General features: G+C 37.0%; 2 protein-coding genes across 3 annotated transcripts; one reads left to right on the top strand and one right to left on the bottom strand.

Annotated features, from left to right (window-relative positions):
* Positions 1–8,946: 8,946 nt before the first annotated feature.
* On the bottom strand, positions 8,947–17,995 carry LOC137953261 (uncharacterized). 2 transcript variants are annotated; one of them, XM_068800571.1, is made up of 4 exons: positions 17,829–17,995; positions 17,325–17,422; positions 17,088–17,245; positions 8,947–9,882 (listed from the first exon to the last, which is right to left on the bottom strand). In XM_068800571.1, the coding sequence occupies exons 2-4, from the start codon at positions 17,397–17,399 to the stop codon at positions 9,786–9,788; spliced, it is 330 nt and encodes a 109-aa protein (XP_068656672.1). In that variant the 5' UTR covers positions 17,400–17,422; positions 17,829–17,995; the 3' UTR covers positions 8,947–9,785. The 2 variants fall into 2 exon arrangements, with proteins under 2 accessions (XP_068656672.1, XP_068656673.1); XM_068800572.1 differs by having other exon boundaries at positions 17,325–17,406.
* A 3,121-nt stretch (positions 17,996–21,116) lies between these two features.
* On the top strand, positions 21,117–23,903 carry LOC137953800 (uncharacterized). The gene is made up of 5 exons (XM_068801313.1): positions 21,117–21,805; positions 21,920–21,977; positions 22,060–22,143; positions 22,280–22,415; positions 23,026–23,903. Exons 1-5 carry the CDS (start codon positions 21,223–21,225, stop codon positions 23,302–23,304), a joined length of 1,140 nt encoding a protein of 379 aa, XP_068657414.1. The 5' UTR covers positions 21,117–21,222; the 3' UTR covers positions 23,305–23,903.
* The last annotated feature ends 559 nt before the right edge of the window (positions 23,904–24,462 follow it).

The following is a 24,462-nucleotide window of genomic DNA, read 5'->3' as shown; positions in this document are numbered from 1 at the left end:
AGTTACTCCCGACGCGTTTTCTTGTTCTTACCCATCTCAGCCGTCCATCTGGCAAGAAAAAAGGTGCTAATTTTTTACTTTTTTATATTTCTTATTCTTGGCTGTGAGTGTGAGGGCGATGCTAACTAGAAACATTTCTCATTTAATTCATATAAATTAAATAATTTTATATGCATATATGTATAAATACATATTTATGATAATTTTTTTCTTATGAAAATTTTTATTTAGGTTTTTAGGCATACTTAATTTTCTGTGCATAATTTTGGTTGGCTTAAATATAAGGAATTAATAATTGGCATCAATTTAAGTCAATTATTTTGGTGTCATATTTTTGTTTACATTTGAATAATTGAGTAATACCATAACGTTCTTAATTATGTAAATGTCTAATGACATTAAGTTTAGTTACATAAAGTTAACGACATAAATTTTTTGATTAATTATGGAGATATAATAATTTAATCCCACAGGATAAATGTTATATTTAAGTAAATAATCAGGATGGAAAAGAAATATTTCAAAAAAAAATCTAATTGCCAACAAGACTAAAAAAAAAACTCATTTATGGACAAATTTTGATTCCATCATAGAGTGATATAAATCTCTTATGAAGCCTACATGAAAGATTATAATGACATGTTGATTTATTTGTTTGAATTTATTTATATGGGTAAATATTCAATATTTGGCTTCATTGCATGTTTAGTAAGCTTGTTGTTTATTTTGCAGTTGTTTAAACTTTATATGTTCCAATTTTTTATCTCTCTTATATTATTCCTCTTAAAGGAGACAATTATACTGTTTAGAAAGAGAAAATTCTCCTGTCAATGGGGTACATGAACCTTGACTTGACACTTCGAGTGGATGAACCTCTAAGGCCCAAGGAATCCAACACCCAAATTGTGACATTATTTTATGCAAAGTTTTAAATATAGGTTGGAACTCGAACCCCCCTCGATCTCGAGCTTAAAATTATTGGACTCAAGCTCGATTCCAATTTTAGGCTCGAGGCTGGACTTGGCTCAAACTCGAGTTCAAAGTATTTAAATCAAACCCATTTCGAACATATGCAAGTTTGACCTCTACTCGACTTGATGCCACCCCTGAGAAAGGGATTGTGCCGCCTCCCCCTTATCTCTTAAAATTTATTTTACAAAGAGGAGGGGGAGAGTGTTACCACCCCTCCCTTTTTTAATCATTAGATGGGAGACAAGGAAGGTGCTACCGCCCCTCCCCTTTTTAATCAATAGATGGGAGAGGGATCCTCCACCCCCGACTTTCTGGTTGCCCTGTTGTAACCCCTTCCCTTGATCAACCTTTTTTTAGTTTTTTAAATTTTATATGAAATGACATTAAAAAGTCATCACCAATTCAACTGGTGGCCAAACCCAGTTGAACCAGATTCAGTTACCTCTCCAAGTTACTGATCAAGTTAGGTTTAATAACATTGGTCCCTTCTAAGAAATATTGAAAATCTATTTCAAGTAAAAGAAATTAGGGAGCATCAGTGCACCTCTTTTAAATGGAAACGGGCAAATTGAGGGAGTTCATAATGCAAAAAAATTTGTTTGACAAGGGATACACAAATTTACTTCTCAATAGTCTTCATTGGTGTGCATACCTCACAAGGTGATGTTACTAAATTCGCATAGACCATTCCTCTCTACATTATCTCTTGAACTAGAAAATTGTCTCCATGCAACAACTACAATAGTAATTCAAGCCTATGGGTATGATTATGAGATTGGCGACAAAGAAGGCTCAAAAATACAACTACGGATGCGTCATAGGAAGGGTAGTTATTGTTCTTTTTCCCTTGGTCATGGGCACTCCTCACAACATGACTGACTGAGTCCAAGATGCATATAGCTTCAGTACTCACCTGTTGTCCTTGATTCATGATCTTTCAACTTAATTCTGATAGATATATCCATTGTTGCATGGTGCAAGATATCTATTGTTTTATAAAGGTCCATTTAGTTGTATCTTCAGGGCATGAAGGACAACTTAAGACATGCAAACAAGTTACAAATTTTTATTGGCCCAATAGGATGAAGGATGTAAAACACTTTGTCTCTTCTTGTGATACTTGTTAGTGTGTCGAGTACAACAATAACAACTGCTTCTTAGTCTAGACCAGGCATGGGAGGATCTATATATGGATTTTATTGATGGATTGCCACTATCAAAGGGATATCATATTATTTATGTTGTTGTAGGTAGACTCTTGAAATGTGCCCCTTTTGTCCCTTTGAAGCACCCTTATTCTATAAACCAACTGGTTGAAATATTCAAACATGACATTGTGTGCCTGCATGAGTACCTAGGAGGATGGTTTGTGAGAGATCTGGTCTTCCTTAATCTTGGAACAAATTCTTTATGATGCTAGGTATTGCATTACTCAAGTGTACTGCTTTTAGAAAAAATCCATTCATAGTCTAAAAAATTATAAGGAAAAATGCAATGCTCATAGATATAAGATTTCAAAGCTCATAAAAGAGCTCATTGCCTTGAAGGAACAAATGAAAGCTATATGGTTAATGCTTCAAGGAAAAGTGGGGTGATAGATAAACTATCATGTGATAAGCTTGTTTTTTAAAAGAAGAGCATTGAATTAGAACAACAAGTAAAAACTCTATCACAAAAATCCACACCAAGGAGGAAAATTAGGAAGAACAAGAAAAGACAAAACAAGAAGCTCACTCTCATTCCTCTCACCCGATGCCACTATTGCAATGAAGTGAGACACTATGCCCACATTTGCCAAATAAAAAATACAAAAGACATCAAACAATATTGGGTACCTAAAACAATCGAAAGGGTTATGGTAAACCACAAAACCTCGGGCAAACAAGTTTGGATGCCCAAATCACCTAGTGCTTGAATTATTATCTCAAAGGGAACCAACTTAAAATGGATCTCTAAGGGTTAAACTTCTTATGATATAGGTTTGTCTCCGAGCCAAGGCACAAAAAAATGTATAAATTTTAGATAGCGGGTGCTCGAGGCACATGACTGGTGATAAGGAGAATTTAGTATAACTCAAAACCAAAAGACAATGGTCATATAACATTTGGAGATAAAGCAAAGGTACCATCAAATGAATTGGTAAAATTGGTACCACAACCTCTTTGATATCTGACGTCTATTATGTAGAAGGGTTGATGTCTGTTTTACTTGGCATTAGTCAATTTTGTAACAAAGGTAACAGTCTCATTTTTAAAAGGACACATGTTTAGTAAAAAATAAAAATGGTGTACTAGTTCTAAAGGGCCATAGAAATATAAATATCTATGTTGTGAACATAGTTGATATACCCTCAACTAGCGTCATCTGTTTAGGTGAAAAAATTGATGAATCTTGGTTATGCCACAATAGGCTACGACACATACGAATAGATTCCTTGAACAAATTAGCTAAGAAAAACATAGTGAGAGGATTACTGGATAAAAAATTTGTGACAGAGAAACCTTGTGATGTTTTCCAACTTGGAAAATGACACAAAAGCCCCTTCAAATCAAAGAATGTAGTTTCAATCTCTTAACCTCTTCAACTAAACCACATAGACTTAGTTGGACCTACTTGAACCTTAAAGCCAAAATGGAAAGCATCTCACCTTACCATTGGTAAATGACTATCCTAGGTTCACATTAGTAGATTTCCTAGCACACAAGGATGATGTTTTTTCGGCCTTTGCAAAATTATGTGAAAAGGTCAAAAGGACCAAGACTATAACATTGTTAAGATTAAAAGTGACCATGGATGAGAATTTGAAAATTCATATTTCGAGGAATACTGCACGAAGCAGGGTATAGACCACATTCTTAGTTGTCAAACTCCTCAACAAAACAACATTGTTGAGAGAAAAGATAAAGCTTTAATTGAGATGTCATGGGTTATGCTACATGCATACAATTTGTCACATAAATTTTGGGCCGAAGTCATAAATATGACATGCTATATCATAAATTGAGTAAGCATAAGGCCTTTTCTCAACAAAACTCCTTATGAATTGTACACAAACACCCTTGCCAACATTACCTACTTTCGTACCTTTGGATGCAAAGTATTCATATTAAAATAACCAAAGGAAAATTTAGTGAAGTTTGACTTTGGGATTGATATAGTAATTTTCTTGGGTTATTCATCTCATAGAAAAACATAAAGAGTTTATAACAAGACATCCATGAGAGTTGAGGAGTTGGTACATGTTGAGTTTGACGAATCTGGTTCGCCAAATGCAACCCCAACTCCATTTTTTATGACGAAGAGAGAAACCCATTCGATTCATCCTTTTATGATGAAGAGAGAAACCCATTTGATTCATCCCCGAGATCTCAACCTCAAGATCAAAATCTTGAAGAGAACCCAAATGACCCAATAACCAAGAAGAGCAACCTATGGAGCCAAAGAACTATAGGTTCATGGTTGATCATCCCTTAGAACAAGTCATTTGTGATCCTCAAGACAAATTGTAACTAGAAGAACAACTAACAAAACTATGGTAAATAGTGCATTCGTTTATTAAATATAACTCAAAAGCTTTGTCGAAGCTAAAAAACATCACTTTTGGATCATGCCAATGCAAAAAGAACTAAACCAAATTGACAGAAACAAAGTTTGGACTCTAGTACCTACACCCTAAAATTAACAAGTTATAGAACAAAATGGGTTTTTGAGAACAAAGAAATGAGGAAAATTAGGTATTGAGAAAACAAAGCTAGGTTAGTTGCCAAAGAAGATAACAAAGAAGAACAAATTCATTTCAAAGAGGCTTACATACCTATGCCAAAACTTGAGGCAATTATAATCTTAATAGCCTATGCTTGTTACATGAAGTTCAAATTGTACCAAATGGATGTCAAGAGCGCATTCCTAAATGGGTACATTCAAGAGGAAATATATGTTGAACAACTTGAAGGATTTGAAGACATGAACAAGTTTTACAATGTATACAAATTGCATAAAGCATTATGTGGGTTTAAGCAAGTTCTTGGAGTTTGGTATAAAAGATTTGGTAAATTCTTAAAGAAGAAAGATTATAAGAGAGGTAACGTTGATAAGACTCTATTTGCTAAGAACCATGATTAAAGTTTAATTATCATTCAAATTTATGTGAATGATATCATACTTGGTTATAAAAACCCCTCTTAATGTCAAGAATTTGCTAGTGTAATGAAGAATAAATTTGAAATGAGTTTAATGGGTGAACTCACAGTATTCCTTGGACTTCAAGTAATGCAAACTAAAAACGGAATCCTTGTAAATCAGTCCAAATATACTAAAGGATTGCTTAAGAGATTCAACATTAAAAATCTTAAATCAATTAACACACCCATGAGTCCGTCCTTAAAGCTTGACTTGGTCAACTCAAGTAGGCCATTGATAAAAAAAAACTTTATAGAAGCATGATAGAATCCCTACTTTACCTATCAACCAATAAATTGGACATAATGTTTTTGGTATGTCTATGGACTAGATTTCAATTTGACCCTAAAGAATCTCACTTTGTGGTAGTGAAAATAATTTTCAGTTATCTATTAGGTCTTTGGTACTCAAACTCATCGGCTATTGATCTTGTAGGTTACTCCGATACTGATTTTTTCAGATGCAAAATCGACAAAAAGAGTACGAGTGGTAACTGCCAACTACTTGGAAATTTTATCGTCTCTAGGTTTTCCAAGAAACAACATTCAGTTGCCTTATCTACCACCGAGACTGAATACATGTCTTGTGGAGGTTGTTGTTCTCAACTTCTTGGATGAAACAACAACTAGATGATTATGGCTTAGATCAAAGTAAAATTCCAGTCTATTGTGACAATATGAGTGCCATATGTCTATTGTGAAATTCATAGAACTCAAACCTAAAGACGGTGGTCATGTAACTTTTAGAGACAATAACAAAGATACCATCAAAGCAATTAGTAAAATTGGTACCTCAACCTCTTCCATATACGATGTATATTAGGTTGAAGGGTTGATGCATGATTTACTTAGCATTAGTCAATTTTGTGATAAGGAAAAAAAATTATTTGAAAAGGACAAATGCTTAGTAAATAACGAAAATGATGAACTAGTTTTAGATGGACAAAGAAATAGGAACCTCTATGTTGTGAATAGAGTTAATCTACCCTCAACTAGTGTCATCTATTTGGGTGCAAAAATCAATGAATTTTGGTTATGGCATAAGAGACTAGGACATATAGGTATAGATTTCTTTAAAAAATAGCAAAGAAAAAACTAGTGAGACCTTGTTATGCTTGTCAACTTGGAAAACAACACAAAATTTCTTTCAAATAAAAAAAAAGTAGTTTCAACCTCTCCACCTCTTCAACTAATCCACATGGATTTAGTTGGACCTACTTGAACCTTTATCCTAAACAGGAAATGTCTCACCTAAGTGGTGGTAGATGACTATTATAGGTTCGCAGGGGTAAACTTCCTAGCTCATAAAGATGATGTTTTTCCGGCCTTTGCCAAACTATGTGAGAAAGTTAAAAAACAACAAGGATATAACATTGTCAAAATTAGGAAAGACCATGGAGGAGAATTTGACAATTCACACTTCTACGAATATTACACAAAATATGGTATAGATCATATATTCTCAACTCTTTGAACCCCTCAACAAAATGGTGTTGTTGAGAGAAGAAATAGACCCTTAATTGAGATGGCTAGAGCTATGCTACATGCATACAACATGCCAGATAGATTTTGGGCCAAAGCTGTAAACATCGCATGCTATATCATAAATCAAGAAAGTATAAGGTGTTGATTGTATGTTGACTCCCTTCTTGATTTTGATTATAACAAAACTTAATAAAGCTGACAATTATAAATTAAGTATTTCAGATACATTTCATTCAAGAGACATGCATTTCAAGGCCTAAAGCATCAAAACGAATCAAGCTTCTCAAACACCTCAAGAATCATGGAAAGTCAAATCTTGAAGAAACACCCTTGGAAAATGAAGACAAAGTGAAGATTAGAGTTTAGGATCTACTGAGATATATCAAAATCCAGCCTATGTAAAAGAGAGATATCCAACTCCTTCGATTTGAGGTACAATGTAAACTTGGAGCTTGAAGACATACTTTGCATTCATATATGTATGAAAATCATCGTATACATTCTTCAAGCATGTTAAAATCATTTAGGATCATTCATTCTCATGCTTTTAAAGTCAAATTAGTTGAACTAGCACTAGAATGATCAATAAACATCTGCCAATGATCGATCATCCATAAGTGCATAAGCCAAGATTATAAAGCATGATTGATCAACCTAAGTCGATTGATCGATCAAAACTGTCTAGGCAAGTAAAATTTACACTGATGATTGATTAACCTACATGATTGATCGATCATACAAAACTTTTCCAATCAGGGATATAAAACATGATCGATCATGGGAAGTTCACTAATCGATCATACTTGCAATACACTACTAGATGGAATTTTGATTGATCGATCATACCTTAGCATTGGTTGATCAACTTAAAATATCAAACCCAATGGGAACATATTGATCGATGGTATAAGACACATTTTGATAGAATTTATCGATTAATGTAAACACTGACTTTTGGAAACGGGTAAAAAATGGCTAGTTTGACTTGCATAATTTATAAATTCCCCATCAAACCTCTCATTGAGAAGTTAATGAACATTTATTATCATATTCATAAACATCTATTATCAAATCCTTGAATTGTTTTTCAAAGTGCTTTTGTGAAAAAGAGTGAGCCCATACTCTTGAAAATCCATCTCTCTTCTCAAAATCTCTCTTTTGTAGGCATTAGACGAACTCCTACATTTACATTGTTCTACAAAACTGGAGGCTTGGATATCTCAAGGAGAAGCTACTCTCTAAGTATCAAAAGATATAAGTTGTTTTATCCTTTTTTTGTATCTTTCTTTTGTGAAAGGTTCATCTAAAACCTATTGTAATCTAGACATGAAGGGCCTAGTTAGAACTAGAATTTAGCCAATCTCTTGGGGAGATTGATCGTAAAAAACGTGTATTTGAGTTACACCTGCCACTTCTCCAATTCTAAGTCAAGATGACTTGTTAATTCAGCTGCTTCATCATCCTCATTACAAAATTAGTTCCACAAACTTTAGAGAGAAATGAGGAAGAAGACTAAAGATAAAAGCCCCCTCCCTTGCATCTTTTCCCAAAATGATCTATACCATTCAATCCCCTTACCCAAGAATACATTAAAACTTTGTCCCCCCTAAATTAAAAGAGATCCTTGTATAACATTCAAAAGTTTCTTGAAGGTACCCTTTTCATAGACAAGGTACTAGGTTGTTCAGCCTCACACCTAGATTAATGAAAATTAGCAATCACATATAATCTTTGATGTAGTGATACAATGTCATGTTACCCATTTCACTGAAAACAGGTATTGGTGTATTGTTACTTATTTATTAGCCTAATTATTTAGTGGAGCAAAGAAATGTGCAAAGTGAAGGTTAAAAAAAAAATCCTTAAAAATGATAAAATACCAAATAATGTCAAAACTATAAAAAATTTAAGACATTAATTAAACATATATAAACTCTCATTAACTAATCAACCATGAACTAGACATCCAATTGTAACTCCTTTTTTGTACTAAACCGACACCACTGAAGTAACCATAAAGGCAGCTCGACTGGTGGCTGATATGACCAACCTCATTAAGTGCTTTTCTATCTCGTTTTTCTGTATATTTCATTAAGATTTTCACACTTTACCACTTCCGAAGTGGCATATAATTGGACGGGTAAAGTAACATCTCATATGACCCATAATCAACTGTAATTTCTATGACAGTGTCAATTGGAAAGTTATTGATGAACGACGACTTAAATGCCAATGGCGCACTTCACATCAAATCAGCCAGACCGGCGTCAATGTTTCACCAAACATCACATGCATGGTTGGTAGAAATTGGAAAAGAAAAAGCACCACGAATGTCAAGCACTCCAATATTATATAAACCTCATCACCTTTATCAGCAGTAAAAGGGAATCCTAATAATTGTGGAATTCTTTCACTGAACAAAAGAAACTAGATAATGATATCAACTGAGGCGGTTTTCCACAATGACGAGTGAATAAAGCAACCAAAACCCAGAGAGAAGAAGCATATATTTTGCCCGTGAATGGGTGCTGAAATGATGCAAAGAAATAACTGGAGAATCGATCTTTGTTTGAGATTTCAGCAAAAAAGAAGAATATTTCACCTCTTAGTCTTATTGCTGGCCAACCATGAAAGCTTTTCATCAAAGGAAACAATAACTTCTCAGAGTGGACAACTGGACCCACTTCTTACAGCTAGTTCCCTTTCCTACCAAGCCTACTTGGGCCTCTCCTTTTGAAAAGTGACAGGAATGGAATCCAAGGCATCTTCTATAATAACAAGCACAAATCATGAGGGAAACAAAGATTGAAATATACTGAGGGGCTTTCAGGCAAACATCCCCCGAGTCTACTGTCTAACAGAGCCATGAAGTTCTTGTTCCAGTGTCCCTGCTGTTCGTGTTTCTGCTTCATGAAGTCCAAGAAGAGCAAAGAAAAGGAGAAAGAAGCCAAGGGCGAATAAATGCAGGAGCTCTTACTTGGTCATTCTCATGCAGCTGTCATGTGTATGTTAGCATTTGAAAATGTCATTTCTTCTTTTGTTTTCCGAATGAATGTCAACTGTAAACATATTTCCCTTTGTCTAGTAATAAAATGGTCTGAGAGGCTATCCTTTTGATTTTCATTTGAGGAGGCTACAATGAGGCTGGTGCTAATTCTTCTTGCTTGATTCGTCTTGATCTTTGGCTGCCAATCCTATATCCTTCATTTGTGTTTCTACTGATACGAGGCCTGTTTGCGAGAGAAAGCTGCAGCAGAATTGAAATATCAGTTCGTAAGACAGATTTCCACAAGTTTGCAAGCTGTATAAATAATCCGCAGGCAGTATCAATTTTGTTCTGGTCCCCTTAGCATTATGGTTCTCAAAAGTATTAAACATATAACGCTTCAAATCCAAAAAATCTCTGTAGAAAGAACATGAGAAGGCAGGGGGGGCATCACCCAAAAAAAAAAAAAAAACTCCCATGTACTTGCCTTTCAAAGTGTTCACAAAGACCATGATAATGTCGCAGCTAAACTACATTGCAATGAGAGAAATTTTAGCTTCTTAAGAGCTGAACTTCCCACCATATAGCACTCAAACCCAAATTACTAAGCAGATGTAGAGGAACTATTCAATGCAAATATTTTTCATTCAATTCGACCAAATCCAACAAAGCAAATGTAGAACAGAAGCTGATTTCTTATTCTGCATAGCAAAGGGTTAGAAGTGTGTCATTTTCATTCTTTTCTTTTCCCCCTTTTTTCATGTACGTTTTTTTCCCCCCTTCAGATATGACAATTCCCAGTAGAGTTAGTGAAGACCCTACAATTATTTTCTCTAAAAGAATCTCTAAGAGACTGGGCAATGGGAAGAAAATTCAGACTAATAATGTGGTTTCCAATATCACCAATATGCCATTCGCAGAATAAAAATTATGCATTTAAAAGGCACATGTTCCAAATGCCCTTGATATGCCTTACTTGTCTGAAAACTATGCATTTCAGAACCACCTCTTCCATCATTTTCTAAAGTGAAAAAAACTTAAAATAATCATAATAGAATCTGAACAATATTTACTACACAGAAAACAAATGTGGCACAAGAAAGATCTGTCCTCTTCATTGGTAGAATCTCTTCTTACAATTTCTTTTTTGAGAATGTCTTCATAAAATTTCTTAAATGAACAGATAAACAATTTGCATCATAACTATTTGATTCTTGGCAAACTAAGGCATTGACAAATGCAACCACTAATGCTTCTAAGCCAAAGAGGATTTTGCATTCATGTTCAATACATAACCATGTGTAAAGACTTAGCAGACGATTGCTACATGGCTTAGAAGATATCTGACATTTAGTGAGGTCCAGGGAAGTAAACAGCTAACTCCATCCACACTACTATGATTTTGTACACATAGATAAAGCAAGCACAGACCCTAGGATAAGCAGGATTTGCAATAGGGAAAATGCACTCTGTTACAAGCTAATAAATGCATGAAGAATTAAATAGGTAAATATGAATCAAGTGGCAGGGCATTTAAGCAAAGGAGAGACTCCCTCATGCAGTGACTGCCACTGAGCAGCAGTACTGTCTTTATGATGTCAATTATATCCTTTGCATTTCTTATCCATAGCTAAGTGGTTTTTACCTACTAATCACTCAAATTGTAGTAGCTTGATGTCATTGACTGAAAATACTATCTCTGAAGCAAAGTAGACCAATGTAAACAATAAGCCATGGTTATTTAGCTAGAAGCCATAGCTATGAACATTTTCATGTTCAACTAACCAATGAGGGTGACAATCCTCACAAGGACAACTTAAATTCAAGACACATTCACTGAATTGGAAGTACAACATTGTTGATTCTATCCTTTAATAAACCAAATACAAGAGATTGCACTGCTAGCCTGGTTCTTTTACTGTTTTTTATTACAGCGAGAGAAAGTTTCATCATGAATGAGAAAGTTAAAAGTTGGCTCACAAAGAGGCCTACCAACAGAAATTAAGAGGAAAAAAGATTGTTGGGTGGGAAAAAGTCTCACATTGAAAAATGAGAATAAAGTTAATGGCTTATAAAGTTGAGCGATAAACCTCCTAAGTGGCTAGTCATTTTGGGATGGACCATGGGGGTAAAAAAGCAGGTGCTCCGACGTGGGCTTCCACCCCAAATTGTCCACATGTAGTAGGAGCCAGAAAAAAAATGGGCTCACACATGAGGGAAAATGTAGGAAAGAATTGTCCCATATGAAAAAATAAGTTTCAAACTGGGCTAGTCATTTTTGGATAGGCCTTGGGCCTAGCTTCACACAGTATCAAAGCAAGTTGTGTGCGTGGACTGAGGCCCAGTTTGTGCTCCCTAATCATTTGTGCGTTGTCATTAGATAGGAGCCTATGTATTGTGGGTGCCATGAAGTAGGAATTTTTGTGTTGTGGGCTCCATAAGTTTGTGTGCCTTGTTAGAGGGTTCGTGCACACGTTGCATGCCAGTTATATGTAAGCCTAGACCAAAAGGGGAGTGTTGAGTGGGAAAAATTCCCACATTGAAAAATGAGTAGAAAAATTAGTGGGTTATAAGGTTGAGCAAAATGCCTCCGGATGGGCCTTGGATCCAACCTCTAACATGGTAACATAACAAGTGCTCAAGCATGAGTCTCCACTCTAGATTGTCCACGTATAGTAGTAGCCATAAAAAAAAAGGCTCACACGTGAGGGGGGGAGGGGAGTGTTTGAATGAATTGTGCCACATGAAACAATGAGTTAAAAGATCTTGAGTTTATTAGTTGGGAAAGAGGGTTCCTAACTTGGCTAGTCATTTTGGGATGGGCCTTGGACCCAACGTCACAAAGATAAACAAAGAGAAAACATCAAAAACTGGTCAAATGCAAATCAAATAAAGATGAGAAATCTAATAATCAAACAAAGGGCATGAATAGCTTTGATTATTTTTATAATTTTAATATTAATTTGGTTTTTTAATTCTATTTCCAAGCCACTTGAAACTTTAAAATAATCATCATTCTAGTTCATGATTTTAACAATATGTTTCAGAAAATATTTGCAAGGGAACAGTTTCAAAAAGACAATTTCAAAGAGATCCTACAACATTTTCATTATTAAGATAACTATAAATCCATAATGAACATTGAAGCAATCATTGAACAAGAAAATAAAGTATATAAAGAACAATAACATTCTATAACAGAAAAATAAAGAAGATAAGAAGTTCATACCTCTACTTGAAAAATTTTAACAAAAAGACAAAGCTTTATGAAATAAATTCTGATGTTTCTTTATCTAGCCTTGTCTGGATTATTTTGTAAGTATCATCAATCATGTCTTTTCCTCATAATTTGCTAGAGAATTTTTTTATGAGCAAATGGGGGCTTTTAAATATTTAGATGTGCTTTGATTCTTGCCTTGGGAATGGGAGAGTTAGTGAATTTGTGGGTTCCAGAGTAAAGTAAGGCAACAAAGTTCAGCAAGGGAAGTTTTAGAAGTTTTTACTAAAAATAGGCAACTCATTTGTTGTCTTTTATCCAAAAAATAGGAGGGAACATCATAAATTAGGAGAAGAATTTTCCTAGAGATAGCAACTGCTTTGCCACAAAAAAAATAGGGGGACCAAGGTGGTGAAATAGGAGAGGAGAGAATTTTTGTCTAATAATAGCCAAGACAATAAAAAAAATAGTGCCCGCCTGCCTCTAGTTGAATCTTGGCACACGCTAGGGAGTCAGCCAACCGGTTGGCTTCCTAGGGAAGTGCTCCAAAGAGACAAAGCTGCGCCGCAATGTCAGCTATCTCATTCGAAAACCAAAAAGCCACCAAGGAGGCAAAGTTTGCTTGATATCTAACTTATTACCACCACAGAGTCACCTTCAACCCTATGAGGAATAGAGAAAGAAACACAAAAATATGCAAACCATGAAAGAAGGCCCACTACTCAGCTTCCATTGCATCAGCCACTCCAAAAGGGGCAGAGTATACAAGAATGATCATCCCAAAGCAATCCCTGATAGTTCCCACCCCATTTGCAGGATCCAGATTGCTTCTTGAGGATCCCACCTCCAAGTGAACCCACTCCTGCACTTAACAAAAAAGTGAACCAAAAAATGCCACAACAGTTCTCCATTTATCAATAATGATTGCACTAGAAAGATGATGAAAATCAGGTTAACTAGCACACCCAACAAAGAAAAATGACAAAGGGTTTTTTCAATGACGACTCCAATGGAAGTAATGACCTAACTTATTACCACCACAGAGTCACCTTCAACCCTACGAGGACTAGAGAAAGGCCTTGGGCCATGAAGGAAGGCCCACAACTCCGCCTCCATTGCATCAACCATTCCAACAGGGGCAAAGTATACAAGAATGATCATCCCTGAACAATTCCTGATAGTTCCCACCCCATTTGCAGGACCCAGATTGCCTCTTGAGGATAGCACCTTCAAGCGAACCCACTCCTGCATTTCACAAAAAAGTGACCAAAAATAGCCACCACAGTTCTCTATTTATCAAGAGTGATTGCACTAGAAAGATGATGGAAATCAGGTAACTAGCACACCCAACAAAGAAAATGATGATGGGTTTTTTCAATGATGACTCCAATGGAAGAAGAGCTGCCATCAAACAAGCAGGTATTATACAAAATTCCAATGCTTAGAGAAAATTACCTGATCTCAGCAAATGGAAACATTCTTGTAACCTCCAAAGCCCTACCATGTAATGCACAACAGAGTGTTAAACACCTAACCAATACTACCCAAAAGACCGGCCTGATAGGTAGCGGAAAGCCAAGTACTTAAGCCCTGGATCATAACAATACTCCCCCCATTATGAGCCGATGTCCTCGGCGGCCCACTCTAGCGACACTGGCCCGACCCACTTTTTTAGGTCTAGCAGTAATTTTAATCCGTCCTCTAGGTTGCCCCCTCTAGGTCGCCCCTTCCAGGTCGCCCCCTTCTGGATTCGAACCCGCAACGTGGTGCCTACTCTAATACCAAATGGTAAGCACCTAACCAATACTGCCCAAAAGACGGGCCTGATACGTAACAGAAAACCAAGTACTTAACCCCTGGATCATAACTCAAAGTTGACAGTTTTATCATGAAACAACACTTCCAACCTTTTCAACAACATCTTTTTCTTTAAGCCAGCCAATCCAGTCTAGATTCACAACTTTGATATCAACAAATGTAATTCAAAACATTTCAGCCTTTGGATCAATGATCACATGGGTTATGGACTGGCTCAGGTGTTTAAGTGAGGTATTGAGTTCATTTCCCACAGAGGATTGAAGTGAGGTCTGTGTGGAAAAAAGAAAATTTAGTATCAAGCTCCCTGATAACTTGAAAGTAAATTTTTGACAATTCCAGGCAGATTAGTGCAATGAATCAGTCAACTCAGAAGCTGAGCTTCTAGCAAAATGAGGGCATCACCAGGATGAACTGTAAAATGTTTCCACTAGTTTCATAACTTCTCTGCCTTCCGTAACTTCACCCAGTTCCCCATACAGTTCTGCAACTATTGCAGTTAAAAACTACATGTTTTTGAAAAATTCAAGAAAAATCTGCAAAAAATGGCATTGGAGGAGCAAAATATTTTTTAACTGCAGAATTTAAACTTTGGCTTTAAAAACGTACAAATGAGAAGGTCTTTTTATGACAGTGTTTACCAATTACAAGTTGAGATATGACCCGCATGGTCTGGAGACAGAATCACATCAGATGTGGCTCAAATAGCCATTATCCAACAATGATCTGGGATAAATTGCTATTCGGAATAAGCTCAACAACATAGTCAAGATCCACTTCTTCCTGCCTGGTTGATGGACCAACAAGAAGTAGAGAAAGTTTGAAAAAGCATGGATGGGAAAGACAATGAAAGACTCGAGAGAGTTCAATATTGCAGGAACAAGGCTCTGATGATAATGAAAGAAACCAGAGCATTCTGGATGTTGATTTAAACAACAATCCACACCCCCAGGCCCAATGTTGCGCATTGAGCCATAGTCTAGCACAACAAAAAAGAGAGACTTACAAAAGCAACAATGCCTCCCTTTTTACAGAGAGAGAGAGAGAGAGAGAGAGAGAGAAAATGAAACAACGCAAAGAATGGTATGCAAAAAAGCACAAGATGGATTAAATATTATATATATATATATTCTGAGAAAGAGTAAACAAGAACTTATACGGAAAAAAAATAACTTTTCAATTAAAATAGTCCCAATACTCAGAAACAATGGCGTCACTGGCCTATCCCTGATTGTATTGCTAACACTATATCATCCATTCATTGAAGTTGGAACCTAGTTCCTAGATCAACCAATTCTTTGGCTGATAAATTGGCAAAATTCGGAACCTCCCAACAATCTCTCATTGTTTGGAAAGGCTTTCCCCCCTTGTAATCTGCTCGTTTGAGCTTTCTCTTAATCAAATTCAGCATTATTTAAAAAAAAAATACTAAGAAACAATATCAGCCAGAAAATATTCAGCTTGCCTAACTCACACATCAATGACTCTAGATACTCCTGAAAGTTAAAAGACACTGATTGAAATCAGTACCATCTACCATAAAAAATTTCCCACAATTCTTGGTTAACAAAAATAAGTAGTTGTAAAGTGGTGGATAGATTGAGAGACAGATAAATAGCAAAATAGTTGTAGATGGGAAGGTACCATTGGTAAAGTTTCATTTATGTTTCTGAACTATACGCTCATATGCCAAACAGTGCAGGGCAGGTATTTAATCTTCACATCCATTGTGCAATTGCCAACCTTATGAAGACCAAAATTATTTCCATAGACGTCATAAATATTATGAAGTAGAAATTAGTTATGTCAAGATTAATAGTTAAGCTAAAAATACAGCTCTCTCAGCAACTTAAAGATGTTTCCAAAACTTTTCAGCTGGTATCAACCTTTTATCCATCTTACAACTAGGGCTAGAACAAGAAAACATCTGCTAACCTACTTGAATATTCTGGTAAGTGACAACCAAACTCAAAAGTTTTTGACAAAAAGGCAAACTGAAAAAGTTATAGATACAGAGAATGCAAGAACAAAGTTCACAAGAGACAGGAATGATGGCAAAAGGAGAGAAACTTATTAATACACATCTAGCCAGTTTACCAAAAAAATTTGTGGGCAATTTTTTAAGAGCAGGGTACCAGGTAATCTGAAATAGCTGGGGAATATCAATAATTTCCATAATAATATCCATAAGAGAAGCATTTGAATTCTAGGACCAGTTAATCCTGATAGCGGACTTAACCCACTCAATATTTCTGTTTTATCCTTCTGTTACCCTGCATTTAACTAGTACTCATCTCTAATAACTTAAAACATTGAACCAAGTGTTATCATCATCAGATATTTCCACCAGAACACATTTATATACTATAGAAGTAATTCAAAATTCAACAATGCAGCACCGTTAGGTTCAGAAACAGAAACGAGAACCACTTACTTGCTAAGTAGTAAAAGCAACACAGCACTTATAACAACTAACAAGATAACATGGATGGACATAGTGAAGTCACTGGATGAGAAAGCCAGACCCAGCATGGCAGCCAGACAAAGACCGAGTGTTAAAAATGTGATTTTGATAGCCATCCATGTTGGACCCTGACATCCATTAAAGAAAAATATGGTCAGCTTACTGAGGCCCGTGAAGAAAAGAATGTACAAGAAAACGTTAACTTACATTAACCCCTGGAGCCAATGCCCCTAAAAGCACAGCATTTGGAGCTGACACAGTCTGATTCGTTGGACTAGCCATTAGAAACCTTCACAAAGGAAAGCCTGATAATGAGGTTAGCATTCATTAACTTACCAAAAATGGGCACGGAAACGTGCTGAAAAATGAAACCATAGGCATTATCGAGATGGAACTAATTTTACTTTACAACTAGTCTACTACCATTCCAATACACCAAAATGATAGACAAAAATAAAAAGAAAGTTCATCAATTTAGCGCGGGCAGAAACAAAATTTAAGGGGGAACTTTTTTTGGAACAAGAGCAACTTTCTGAATTTCGAAACAACGTATAGATACAAGACATTTAATGTACATGCGAATTTCGCATAAAAGGGGTCAGAATTGTTGATACCAGTCTGTAAAAGTTTAGGAGAAATAAAAGGAAGCAATTGTGTCTAGAAACTAACAGTCCGTAGTTGCCATGACGAGAAGAAGCTGAATGAATATACCTGACGGCAGATATATTGATCAACGTTTAACCGGGAGAATCGATGCTTGGATGAAACCTGAAGGAAAGGCGACGAGTGGGAGTCTCCGGCGCAAGTGTATAAGCGGGCAATAGTCGGGTCGGATGATGTGAAAGAATTGAGGTCACAGTCCGCTGTCGGTCATCGGATCATTGATCTTTACCCTAGGACATGCAGCTTGTACGAGAACGAAGGAGTGTATCGGACAATGTGAGGGAACATATCGGCCGATACTATCATACTTTTCAGATTTTAGGGTGTAGATAAATAATAGAAAAGCAACAAGTCTGGCTTTTCCATTTTCACAAAGAAAAAGAAGAAAACATGAAAGAAAATAACAGAAAATAATTTTTTCCATTTTCTTTTCTTTTCTGTGGATTCCAAACAGGCGATAAGGGCATTAAAAATTTCAAATAAAACATTATTTGACAATATATTCGTATTAATATTGGGATTAGGGCTGTAAGAGTATTGATTTGAAACTCAAAACAATGCAAGAAACTAAGCCATAATCAATCACTTATAAAAAAAAATATATGATATGAAGCTTATCGACCCAACAAGCATGACCAAATTCCTATTATGAGTAATGAAATCCATTAGAATAGAGAGAGAGAGAGAGAGAGAGAGATATAAGAAAGGAAAAACTGCCCAAACTAGTCGATTTGAACTACTGTTTCGCCCCTCCACCGGTATGCATCCACTGGAGTTATTGGAATTGTCTCTCCACTTTGGATTTTAGCCGATTTGAACTACTGGGTAAACTAGAAAAAGAAAAAGAAACTTGCCAAACTAGTCGATTTGAACTACTCAATTGTCCCTCCACCTGTATCTAGTTGCTTCTGTTAGAACTGCAGAACACAGGATAAAAGAAGAACTAGTTAAACTTTTTTATTTGAACAACTGGGTTGTCCCTCCACCTGTGTATAAAGATGGGAGAGAAGCAAGGTGTAACCTCCTTTCATTCTCTATTTTAGTTCTGCCTTTGTCTTTACTTGAAACTAATTAAAAGATGCAATTTATGGGTTTTTCATTTTTTACATAATCCAGTCAATTCTCCTTCAACTTGATTGAACTGGTTGAGAGTGTAATCCAAATCCATGAATGCAAAGAAGAAACCGCTGTCTGTGTGAAAGAGTTTTCTATCCAGAAAACATGAAACAAGGAAACATTTGGGCATCATAAGTGACAAACTAAATGCAAAGACAAGGTTACCCTGCTGTCTCCGAAGAACAAAATAAAAACTGTTACAGAAGTCATCTCCTCCACTTACATCCGCAAGTTTCTGAGAAAAAAAAAAAAAAAGTTGGGCTCTAAAACCTCTGGCTCCACTTCATTGCAGGACATTAGACAAACATGTTTGAATGTCCCCCAAAACCATGAGCTGGATCTAAAGAGTCGCTTGCTCATAATAAATGCAAAATGTCATTTAGGCCATCGAGGGTCCGCCATTTGCACTTTTTTTTTATAATTGAAGGCATGTGTTTAGTTCACAAGAAAACGAAATGTTTCAGACTTGCAAATGATCTATTTTAGTTAAGACTTCACTTTCAATGGAGTTGTGTGAGCTAAGACTTACTACAAGTCTGGAAGTGGGTTTAGGACTGTGAAAGTAATGTCTATTGAATGATAGTTAAGGACTGTGAAAAGCAATTAATTATGAACTTAAGAGAGAAGTTGAGGTCTGTTAGTTCTCTTCTGGAATGCATCAAGGAGATGGGATGACTTCAATAAGAATTTAAGGAAGCTTTTAACTTGGTGTTCTTGACTCACTATTGAAATTTAACTTTCCTATTTTTGAAGGAAACTTTTTTACTGTTTAGAGTAGGTACTTAAAGCAAAGAAAATGAAAGATCAAAGACCAGGTCTGCTTCAATACTGAAAGTGTCTAATCACCTTTGGGTTTAGAGACCATTAACAAAGGACAATGTCCTTTGTCAGTGTCATGAGACTGGGTACTTTCCAGGATGGTCTGGTAACACAAGAATCCACCATCTGAAACTGTTATCGAAGGAAAGGGAAATAAATTAGGGTGGTAAAGATCATATCTGTAGTCTAGGATTCTTTCCCTATGTGACACTGTCAGTATTCTGCTACTTTGGATGCTCTAAGTTTTCAACAGTCTGGACATCTTGGAGAGGAAGAAGGACCCATGTTTCCGAGCTTCCGATGAGTCGCTTCAAATTCATCCAATCGTACAATGCTTGATTCACACGTGAAGACAATTATTTTTGGCACTGAAAAACATTTTCTTCAGCAATTATATGGGGACGCCGATGAAGAGAGAAGCTAGTTCTGCCAAAACTTGTTCTCTCCGTACAGTTTTCAATCCACACGCCTGGTGAAGATCAAAACAACACGAGAGCTTGGCCATTTCCTCTGCAATCAGAAACCCACTGCAGAGCTCTTCGTTCTTTTCTTTTTCTTTTCTCTTCTTGAAGGAACACGAAAAGAGGCTCTGAAACTGACTTTTTCAGTCTTTTAAATGTGTCATGTTCTCCAAACTTGCTTTAAAAGTTCAGTCTCGTGTTGTGGTTGATGGGAGTTGGTTGAAAACTTCAATTAAGGGAAACGAGAAGAACCTAAACATATGTGCTGTCTTCTTAGTGTTTCAGTCCATAATTCCCCTTTTAGACCCACTTTGATTTGATAAGTTGGTTAAAAATCCTGATCACTCTTTTAATGAAGGATTTACAGAAGCAGCAGGTGCTGCAAGGCAGACAAAAAGAACCTAAAGCCACCCAGATTACCTTTTCAAGAGCTGATCACCCTTCAACCACCTTTTTAGACCCATTTCACTCCCTCCCTCAGAGATGAAACAAGGGGGATAAGCCCAGCACATGCTTGTGTATATGTTTTAGAGAAACAAAAGGTGGGCATACTCTTGGCAGCTGGAAAGAGGTGAAGTTGGCAATGATTGGTACATGCCTCTTACCTTCCTTATCCACCACTCCAGCAATAAAGGCAATTGCAGGGTAATAGTAGGGGAATGGGAAGAACACTTTGTTGTCTATTATATTCTCTCTAATCCCTGTCTTAGTCACCCTCGTGCCTGCTCCAAGCTTTTGTATGGCAGACCCCAACCCCTCCATGTTACGGCTCCCATCACCTGTCCCTACCTGCCCTGGCAATTGGAAATTTGGAATACTATCGCAGCCCATTGAGTTGCTTATTTTTACTACGTCACCATTTAATAATGCTATTCCTTGAAACTAACTCTCCCCTTTAAATACCCCTGCATTCCCTCCATCTCCTCCCCCACCACCACCACCACCACCACCATTACCATTCCGTTCCCCTTCCCCTTCCCCTTCTTGCATTTCCTCGCTCGCTCTCTGTTTCTCATTACATTGACAACCACAACTAGCAGGCAAGCATGTGCACCACCAAAGTGAAGGCACCTCAGATTGATGGCAGGGCTGTGCTGCAGCCTGCCTGCAATCGTATTCCTTTCCCTTTACCTCTCAAGAAGAAGGTTGTTGCAGCCTCCCCACCAACACCACTATCACCACCATCTCCTTCCAGGACTCCTCCAGCCTCGAACAAGGGCTCTCCACCCATTTCACCAAAATCAAGGCCTGCAAGGCCCGGGATCAAGCGAGGGAACGACCCTAATGGGCTCAATTTCAGCTCAGAGAATCCTCTTACCGTGAGGTCACCGGCGGCAAAGGCTTCACCATTGGTTAAGAAAAAGTCAAAGAAATCTAACGTTGGAGGGTTGGGTTTCCATGAAATTTCGCCCAACTGCTATGATTCTTCTTTGATTTTGGAAGCCCCTGGTAGCATAGCAGCTGCGAGGCGGCAGCAGGTGAACCTCTTACAGGCACAGAGAAAAATGAAAATAGCCCATTACGGAAGAACTACGGCCAAGCTGAGAGAGAAGGGAGTCGCTGTTGATTCCTCTGCTCCTAATACTGCTCACGAGGAGAAGAGATGCAGCTTTATTACACCCAATTCAGGTTTAGTAATTCATAATCATTTTCTGTTTTTTTTTTTTTTTTTTTTTGGTTCCCAATTACAATTCATTTGATCGGTAATCGGCTAAACCTGCTCTGACTTTTGTTGGTTTATAGACCCACTTTTTGTGGCTTACCATGATGAGGAATGGGGAGTGCCAGTTCACGATGATAAGTGAGTGCCTCTCTGTCTGCTGCTCTCTATATCAAATCTAATTTGAATCAAGAGACTGAATTAGACTATTTGCCTATGGCAGAATGCTGTTTGAGTTGTTGATCTTAACGGGTGCTCAAGTTGGGTCTGATTGGACTTCTATCTTGAAGAAAAGGAACGACTTCAGGTATATTTAAACGAGTTTTTTTTTTTTCCAGTTTAAATACAATGTCACAGGTTCTGGTTTTCCCCTTACATAGGTCGAAAGCAAAAAAACCTGAAAGAGATGTGATTGATTAACGAGAACATTTCACTGTTTACAGGGCTGCTTTTGCTGATTTTGATGTAGAAATTGTTGCCAAGTTTAATGAAAAGCAAATCACATCCGTTGTTGCGGAATATGGCATGGATTTGAGCAGAGTTCGCGGAGCAGTAGACAATGCTAACAGAATCGTACAGGTTAGATTAGACTCCTCCTCTACTTTCTTCAATATAATGACCTCAAAAAGGGTAACTTTTTTATTCGGAAGGAGATCAAGTAAGACCCTCATGCAGTCTCAAACAAGAGAACCAAGGGGCAGTGATTAGAAGACTTAAATTAAGTGCATAAGAATATTAAAATTTGACAACCCCACTCTTGGATCAAAAGTATAAATATCATTTACAAAGCCAAAAGTTAAACAACTAGCATTAGCTGGATACAACTGCTAAAAGCCAAACGACAGGTAAATTTTTAGTGTTTCTTTTGGGTAAGGCTTGCTTAACTTTACTCCCATTACTGTGATCACTTTCCTGTTTTATGGCCTACCATACACTTCCTCATGTTCTGGAGCTGTACTCAGGAGATAGTACTAATCCTCTTTCCTAAAGAAATTTGTTAGGATCTCATCTAAGTGTGATCAGACAATACTAAAGACACTTTTAAGTTGGTCTAAGAGACTTGAGGGCCCTGACCTCCCCTCTCAGCCACTAATTGTCTACTTGCTTGGTTTACAACTTTTAGCTTTCCTCCTATCTTTGATCCCATATTGTGTTACTGATAATAATTGTTACCATTCTGTGCTTGCAGTTAAAGAAGGAGTTTGGATCATTTGAGGCATACTTGTGGGGATTTGTTAACAACAAGCCCATTGGGACACAGTATAAATCATGCAGAAAGATCCCAGTCAAGACTTCAAAATCAGAAACCATGAGCAAAGATATGGTCCGGAGGGGCTTCCGCTTGGTAGGACCTACTGTTATGCATTCATTCATGCAAGCTGCAGGGCTCACCAACGATCATCTTATCTCGTGTCCCCGGCACACCCAATGCGCAGAGCAGGCTTCGACCGCGCCCTCCGCTGTATAGACGAATGGGAAGGCTTAGAAGACTTAGCAAAGTGGAGGGAAGAAGGAGAGAGTAATAACAAGCAAGAACATAACATCTGAAGCAGCAACAACTAAGCTAATGTGATACAGGATTTTCTAACTATATGTCACTTTCTTTTTACTGTGTGACTTTGTGTATACTGTTAGTATGAGAAGATGAAAAAGGTTTGTGTAAGGTGCTTGTGAGGTTCTTCTATGAGTGATAGATTAATTGGATTGACGATGAGAAGATGAAAGGTGGGAGACAGACAGCATGTGCAGTGACAGCCAATGCATGTGTGAGTGTCAGAGGCTTTGGTACCATGTGACCACTACAGCTAATTATTCTCTCCCTTTGGGACATGTTGTGGAAGGCCCCTCCCCCCCCTTCTCTAGTTACTTTAGGGTAGCAATGGACAAAGTTGTGGTCTTCTAACTCCATTAGAGTGAGAGAAAAGAAAATAATTGAGGGAGGAAATGGAACCTCCTCTGAGATTTGAGTGATGTTATTTTATACTTTTTGCCCATTTCAGGCTTGTGTTGATTCTCATGTATGACTTTGGATTTCAAGATATTTATCTAAGTTGTTCATGTGCCCAACTCTTTTCTCTTTTGACATTTCATGTGAGACCTGTCTTTTCTTCCCAGTTTTGCTCAAGGATTCCCACTGATTTACCAAACTCTGTCGTGTCCCTAACTACTTTCTTTTCTCTCTCATCTGTGATTGAATTTGGCTCATGTGGGAGGTCATAGATACCTTCCCCTTTACTTATTGGATGTACACATGCTCGATTGGTGTGAAAATAATTGAAGAGGAAACCCACATTTCACACTTCAAGGATCCTTTTCTGAAACTCTTCCTTCTTGTGAGCCTCTTGGTTTCTTGTTAGCTATAACTTTTTTATAATTTGAGGCCTGCCACACTTACCTGGATTCTTCATACAATTACTCTTTTCTTTAACATTTTAGCTTGCAGCCTACCCATTCAATGGCTTTAAAAACTTGCAAAAAGATCAATCTTGGAGCACACCTTAAATTGATAACCCACAAAATAAGTTTTCAAAAGCAAAAAGTTAGTTCTATACAAAGTAGGAGATTACTGGGTATCTTCTAAATGTCAACTTAGGCTGACCTTAAAACAAGATTTTTATGAAGCTGT

Source organism: Aristolochia californica, unplaced genomic scaffold (genome assembly GCF_029961685.1).
Source record: "Aristolochia californica isolate CCGP_79_NKW_82.1479 unplaced genomic scaffold, dmAriCali1.0.hap1 SCAF_16, whole genome shotgun sequence".
In the NCBI taxonomy this organism is placed as follows: domain Eukaryota; kingdom Viridiplantae; phylum Streptophyta; class Magnoliopsida; order Piperales; family Aristolochiaceae; genus Aristolochia; species Aristolochia californica.
The sequence above is the reverse complement of the archived record's forward strand: the minus strand, read 5'-3'. Positions and strand labels throughout refer to the sequence as shown.